The 7,563-nt window shown below is 43.4% G+C and overlaps 1 protein-coding gene across 3 annotated transcripts in view; it reads right to left on the bottom strand.

Annotated features, from left to right (window-relative positions):
• TFAP2D (transcription factor AP-2 delta) overlaps positions 1–6,370 on the bottom strand; it is a 52,400-nt gene extending 46,030 nt beyond the window's left edge. The window contains exons 1-3 of one of the 3 annotated variants that reach the window (XM_008641843.2): positions 5,854–6,370; positions 4,413–4,910; positions 917–977 (exon numbers count right to left, since the gene is read on the bottom strand). In XM_008641843.2, coding sequence (XP_008640065.1) covers positions 917–977; positions 4,413–4,910; positions 5,854–5,892 — 598 coding nt within the window. In that variant the 5' untranslated portion in view covers positions 5,893–6,370. Of the gene's footprint in view, positions 1–916; positions 978–4,412; positions 5,762–5,853 lie in introns of those variants that run through there. The other 2 variants (XM_017745082.1, XM_017745080.1) reach the window with 2 other exon arrangements.
• Positions 6,371–7,563: the final 1,193 nt, after the last annotated feature.

Genomic DNA, 7,563 nt, shown 5'->3' with positions numbered 1-7,563 from the left:
CCCCACCCACCACCACAGTCGTGCGGGACTGGTGTTCCAGCAATAATATTGTTTCAGTGGGACTGAAGTTTGTCTAAGGAAGTGATGGCTGAAAGCAACTCCCTGCCATAATAGTTTGGCGTCACCCAAAATATCTCCTAAATGTCTGTTTTTCATGTTGGATATAATGAATAAGGGGATAACAGCACAAGAAATGTGCATTGTGAGAGGCTGAGTCTCCAAGTGTCCTCTCCCAGACTGCATTACGTGGTTTATATCGGGAATAAAAGGATGCGTTTAAGCTTGTGAGGAAAATGTGCTCCTGCGTTAGGCCTTTAGACCAGTGCTGTTTCTCTTCAGGGTAAATGACGGTAATAACAAACTCCCCGGGATATTGAGATTTCGCAAATGCTGTAGAGACGTGTATTTAACACGAGCTCCAAACCTCTCCTCTAACTTTGATGTTCGGTATTTACATTGACAGATGGTTATCAAATGAAGTGACACTCAAAAGAGAGTTCCACACCGGTCTGTAGCGGTACTGAAACCACATTTCCAAAAAAACTCCTCTTTTTTTTTCCCTCACACGAGATCAAACTACCGGTTTAACAGCCCGGCGCCAGGGAACACGCTTCTCAAACTATCAGGGATCATCCCGATTAAACGGGGCAATGTTACACCGAGTCAGGAAAACTCTGAATTCAGCGGGAGTATCCGAGAGCTACCGAGGAACAGATCGTTTGTAAAGTGCAAATGGACTGTGAAATGTGAAGTGCTCTAAGCGAGTTTGAACGTACTTCTGACAAACGGCAAATTACCACTTTTTCCGCAGTAAATCCAAACTACGCTAAACAGTGGGGGAGGGAAAGGCAGGGAGAAATGGAGGGGGAGGTATGTTTACAAAAACTGAGAGACGCAAGTATTTGTAACCTCTTACCTCTTCTTATCACACCTCCTTGCCCGTTGAGTACAAGTCCACACTGGGCCTCCACTGAGCTCTTAAGTAATGAGGGGGAAACAAGGAAAGAAAGGAAAGAAAGAAATCAGACACAGAAACCCACAGAGAGATCACACAGCTTTTGCTTTGTTACATGACTCGCCCAGGAACAATAGTTAAGGTGAACTGGAAAAACACAGTTACTCTCAGCGAGCCCAAGTGAAATCCTCCCACCATCCTGCCATCTGCCCCTACCCCAGCAAACGCAGAATAATTTTCCTTCCATTCCCAATTAAATACGGGAATTTATCCCGAACTGGCAACTTAGACCGGCAGTTACATGGCAGGATAGACAGACAAACAAGTACTTTTGAGAGAAGTGTATTCCCGCTCTACAGTTGCGCTCACAGAGGTAAAAACTTTAGTGCTTTTGTATGTTTGGCGGTATATTTATATTCGGGCACACAGCTGAATTCACAGATATCTTTTGCGACACGCATATACCGACTTAGAAAGTGTGCACAGAAGTAGACAAAGAGCACAAACAACAGATGACCTATTGGGCTTTGCCGGCTCCACAGAGTCGTGAGGGTGTTGTAACAATGCGTGTGTCCGCACATAGGTGGGGATGAATGTGCATCTGTGCGCGCACACACACAGGCACCCATGTGTGAGTGTGGGGGGAAGAACCATCAAAAAACCTGCCTAGGGCTTCTGGTGCACGTCCGAAGAGATCTCACTTCTTTATTCTCCTGTTACAAGGCTGATTATTTGGGGATCTTCGCCCTCCTTAATAAATATTTTTATTGGAGTGATAAAAGACTTGAAAGGGTTGGGTTTTCTTTGGGTTTTTCCTTATGTTGGGGTTAAAAAAACACAACAAACCAAACCTAAATCTTTGCCCAGTGGAAATGTGTTAAAGACGCATTTTCCTCTACAAACAAACGAGGTATTGGACATGAAAGAGGCCTTTAAGGGTGTTAACCTATTCAACAGCCCGTGAAGAGTTAAGTAAATGCGGAGAGAGTCGGTGCATAATAAAAACCCCACTTTACAAAACAATCTTTACAGTCCTGGCTCTCTCCCCCACTTTCACCATATTGGCGCTGGCCCTGTAAGACCTTCCTTTTCAAGGCCCTTTTTTATTTTAAGTGTTCTGCCTTAAAGTGATTATGAAATCAATATGAAAAAAACTTGGCGACTGAGCATAAATTAAAGCGGTGATGGGAAAAGGTGTGACAGTTTTCTTTGTTGCCCATGGAAAATCTTTTTAGGGCACTGAAAGATGCCACTCCAGCTCCAAGACTGTTTGCATCTGTTAGGCTGACTTAAACCGCCCTCGAAACTATTGGACATTCACTTAAAATTCTGTGCAGGGAAAAGTATATTTACATTTGTTGCATTTGAAATGAGGCATATGCTGATGAACGTTTTAAAAAGAAAGACTAAGGAGAAAGGGGAAGACTGGTAAGACCACAATTTTGGTTTAAAAGTATTTCTGTGCAGTCCTGTTTCCGCTCGCCACCAAAACGCTTCCCTCTAAACCCGAAGTGATATTCGCGAGAGTCCAACTTGTTCTGAATCATCTAAGTCCTAACGACAAATATTAATATTTTCAACTTCTCACTGCTCAGGCTTTTTGATAGCTCTGCACACTCCCTCTTGTGTTCGGAAAAAGAGGGAGGAGGAAAAATAAAGAGGAGATTAGGTACAAACACCTAAGTATTTTATTTGATAATAACTTGTGATCGAAAAATTAATATTTTCCAAAGGAAAACTGTTGTTTTTCTTCTTCGTTAAATAAATAAAAACAGGCTGTGCCTCTAGCAGCTTAACCAACCTTTTTTTTTTTTTTTTTTTTTTTTTTAAGGGAAACATGTTGTTTGGTCGGATGACATTGCATAAATGACCAGTTGAATGGCACTAAGTCGAAAATTGGATAAACTATGGTGCTTTTTTGCCCGGGACTTAGGCATTGTCTGCTGTCTTGCAAACGTTCCTAATCCCCTCTTTTGAAAAATACAAGGCTTTGTGCCTGCCAAAGAAAAAAAATTTGTACAGATACAAAAAAATCAGCAGCAGACGTGGTTATAAAAAGGAGTAAATAGGTTTTAGTTGGGGTTGAGCAGTGAATGGCAGATTTTTTTTTTTTTTTTGAGGGGGGTAACATAAGGAGATCCTTGTGAAAAATGTAAACAAAAAAAATGGCCAGAGAGGATAAAATTATACAGTGAATATTAGTGGAGAAAACTAGGTTTAAATAGCTAGAGTTTCCTCATCTGAGGTATAAAAGATAACATTCTTTGTTGGTGGTTTATTTTCTTCCTAGGGAAAAAAAAAAAAAACCGGAAAAAAGGATTTCTTTTCCCTTATATAAAAAGATTGTTTGGATTATTTTGTTCGTGCTTTGATTTTAAGGGAAGTAAATAAACCTTAATTTTACAAACTTCGGGTTGATTTTTCCCGCCCCCCCCAAGCCTTTGACCGCTACATCTTTTTGGAAAGACCAACATAGCCAGCTTTGTATGCCAGGAAGCGAGGTATGGGGGAAAAGTAAGTACAGTAAATACGGTCCCGTTTGTCTCTCCCTGCTGATGGGGAAGCCCTCAGTTCCTCAGCTCGTCGGGAGAAGGAAGGTTGGCTTTTGATTTGGGGCACATCTCGTAATGGGGGTTAGGTACAGGATGGCGTTGTTTGCAATTTTGGAAACCAATTTCATTTAAGCAGCCGGCTCAGTTTAGCGGAGGTGAATTTTTAGTGCTTGGGAAAGGATTTCTGAGCGGATAAACGTGAGCTTTTGATACACAGAAATTGGATTTTTTAAATGGGTCCAGGTGCCGGTTAGGGTTGAGTAGATTAATTATTAGATAGATAGATGGATGAATTTAGCTTTATCTGCTTTATCTCTCACCCTATTAACACCTAGATCAAATATTGCGAGGCATTTTTATCATTCTGACTTTTTCTGACGAACATCTCTTTCCTCCGTTTATCCCTTTCCTCCCTCATATCTCGGAAGGTTTGCCTTTGTACGTCTGTCGGAAAGCAGATTTATTTCCTGCCCTGCCTTTTTTCTCTTTTCCTACTCCATGCCTTCCTTAAATCATTTGCCTGCTCTGTCGCTGCAAAGTGCTCCGCGCGCCGAAAGAAAGGAAAAGTTTAGGAAAAGCGAGAAGATGGGTTTGGTCTGGTTTGGTTTGGGTTCCGTGTGAGTGGGTCAGGGCTGGCACACGCACACGCACCCCGAAATCTCCGGGGGACCCCCATGGTCTCAGCCATCACAGAGACACAGCCCACGCGGCGAAGGCAGGAGCGAGGTTGTTTTTGTTTAATTTGTTTGTTTGGCCAAAGAAGTCCACTTGTTTGGTTGGGTTTTTTGTTTTTTTCCTTCCACATATTTTTCTTGCCGCTACCAGTCTGGAGGGGAAGGGCTCTGGATCGGATTTGGGATGACTCTTCCCTCCTTTGTCTTGAAAGGAGATGGCATGCTATTTACCTGCAAATCGTCAGCTCCCGAGGCTGCAAGCCCAAGGCTTGGTCCTGGCAGGAGTCTTTGATCTGGATGCATCCCATATTGGGATCCATGGCTCATAAGAGACAGGTCGTGGCGGCGGTAAGCATCTAAGCACCCCAGCTCTCTCCTCTGCTCGTCCAAGCAGGAGGACTTGAGTGCCCGCGCATTGTGCAGGTTGATAAAATCAGTGGGTTCTCCATGGTGGATCTGCTGGTAATATTGCTGGGAGTGGTGGAGAGAGTTCAAGGAGTAAGCGTCGGGGTTGACTGCCGGGTGGCTGTGTTGGAACTCGTAGTGGAAGGACTGGTGGTGCAGTGGGGTGTACTGGTGGTTAGTGGAGAAGTACGGGGAGGCGAACTCGGTGCCCGTGGTAGAGTAAGTGAGAGGAGATGAGGAGGAATAGGCGACGGTCGAGTTGGCCACAGACTCCAGGCATCCAAGCTGCATCAAACGGTAACTGTTTGATCCGTCATGACGTATCTGAAAGGAAGAAGTGAAAAGGAGACCCCAAAACTGGAGGTTTGTCATTGAAAACCCCGGGTACGCTTCTTCCAACCACGCTGTCCTGCATAGCTTCTCTCCCTGCAGAAGCGTCTAAGCCTGCCAGCAGCAACCCCAGCAACAAAAGATCCTTTCCTACCTTGGGCTGGTGCCATAAAGGTCTGTTCAAAAAATCATAAACAGCCCAGCCTGCCCTTAATACTGTCCAGCAAAAGGAATCCACGCACTGAAATAAAAACTATCTATCTATCTATCTATCTATCTATCCATCTATTCATCCATCTATCCATCCATCTATCCATCCACCTCCTGATCACAGCTGTAATATGGGGCTGACACAAAAAAAAAGTCATCAAACAGAGGAAACTACCGAGAATACACACAAGTCCCGTCCCTATGTTACAGCGTTACACATTGAGAAAGCTTTGCCGCCTGCTTGCCTTCCTTTCTTCCTTCCTTCCTTCTTTCCCTTCTTTTTTTTTTTTTTTGAACCCCTATTTTTCTTTCTTTTTAAAATAACGAATCAGATCCAAAATTCCCCCCCTCTTTTCCCTGCGTTTCGAAAGAAAGGAGAGTCCTGCTTTTTAGCGAGAACTCCCCATTCCTGGCGAGCTGGTGGTGATTTCTCTCCACTTCATTATATTATTAGGGGTATTATTCTGATTTTCGTTCTGGCAACGGTTTTAACGTGGTAATGAGTTGCCCTTGCTGGCGACAGATGTCATAACGAATTTTCTCTCTATACTTCTTTAAGTTATCTCTGAAGCCGGATTATAATTAAACGTAACGGTCCAATATGGATTTTAAAAAAATGGAAACAACCACACAGGCACATACACACACACATATGCACACACACGCACACACACATCCACACACACGCGCGCACACACACACACACACACTCACACACACAAAATACCTCTGCATCGTGGACGAGACCTGGAAAGGTAGTTGACATTTTTTGGTTCTCCGAAAAAAAAAAAAAAAAAAAAAAAAAAAAGGAAAAATTTGAAAAATCCAAAGTTCATGTATTTCCCCAATTTTTTTTAGAAAAAATCTCTACAGACAGAGAGAATTTGCAATGTATCTGCATAGATCAGATCTCTCGCTTTTCCATGCACCTCCTTAAAAACCTGTAGGAACAAAATTTTCCCTCTGCACAAAAGCTGCTCCCTGGATCAGATTTTGTACTTGCTGGGTATTTCTTTGGCTGATGTCGTAGGTCCCTTGGTAATATAGAAGTTTTGAAAATTAAGCATCAGCACTGAGAACTGGGAGGACAATAGATAGAGGAGCTTCATCCCAGGAGACAAGGAATAAATATTGTATCTTCGCCTAATAAGGAACTGTAGGTTCTTTCAACATTTTTATACATTTTTTCCTCCACTCTTTAGAATGCTTTTTCTTACCCAGGCTAATATGGGAACTAATCTGATCGAAGGGGGTATTTTGTGTACATTTTATTGGGAAGACATAAAGCTAATATATATAAATATATATTATTAAATCATCCTTTTCAATAGGTAAGTGCTCCTTCCTGTTGATTATACTGCTTTTAAATACTGACCAGAATCTAAGATTGCACATTTGTATGTGTGTCTGTTTAAGTGTATTTTTTTTTTTCCTAAATGAAAACTATGTGGTTTGTTTGGTTTGGGTTTTTTTTTTTTTTTTTTTTTTTTTTTTTTTGCCCTTTCATTTACATCGAATTTAAGTCCACCCCACACTCCAACCTGCTTTTAAAGCTGCCTAATATGTTATCTTACAGGCTTCTTTAAATAGCATTTTCAGACATAAAACTAGGGTGAGACCACAAAGTATCACTGCAGTGACACATGATATTATGGAATTATACATAAAATACATATAGATCTACGGAATTATATCTGTAACAGGAGAAAGAAAAATAGGGAAGGGGACGTAAGAGCTAAAGACCACTGATAGCTGGTTCGACATTTCCAAGTGCCGATAAATTTTGGAGATGGGAACACACGGAGCCTGCGTAGCCCTGGGTTGCAAAGCTGAAGGGGTACGTGATTTATTTATTTAGTGACACCGGTCCGAGGAGCTGCCACTCGGGGAATAAGTCCTGTCTGCCTGCTCGGCGCCCCCCTGTCCTTCTGCCCCCAGGTAGCGGCTCTCCAGCCCCGCAGTGACTGCGGGCTCCGCCCGGGGAGCGCCCGGGGGGGGGCACCCGCTGCCAGGCGAGGTCGGGGCGGCGCGGGGGGACTCACACACCCTCCGCGAAGATGCCAGCCCAAATGGCATTTCCCGGCGGAGAGGCTCTGCTGATGGCTAGCTTCCACCCGAGATAAGCCTGGAGATAGGAGAGGGTGTAACTTGCTTTTAATTGCCATTTAATTTGGGTCGCGTTTAAGCGTTTAAGCTGCGAAGGTGTCTTAATAATAAGCCGGAGGCAAAGAGGCATGTGGCTCCCTGCCTCGCTCTTTCCTCTTTCCTCTTTTTTTTTTTTTTCCAAGGTCCAGGTTTTGGGAGGGTTTATTGGTATCTGTTCATGCAGGCTAACAGGAGCTGTCACTCAGCCCTCTTTTCTTCCTACAAATGGACAAAGGCACACGACTGGAATGGAAATGCATTGTCTGAGATGGGAAAGTGCGGGTATCCCGGT

The sequence above is a fragment of the Corvus brachyrhynchos genome, unplaced genomic scaffold (assembly GCF_000691975.1).
Source record: "Corvus brachyrhynchos isolate BGI_N302 unplaced genomic scaffold, ASM69197v1 scaffold116, whole genome shotgun sequence".
NCBI classification, from domain to species: Eukaryota; Metazoa; Chordata; class Aves; order Passeriformes; family Corvidae; genus Corvus; species Corvus brachyrhynchos.
Note: the sequence above shows the minus strand (reverse complement) of the source record. Positions and strands in the feature narration are given on the sequence as shown.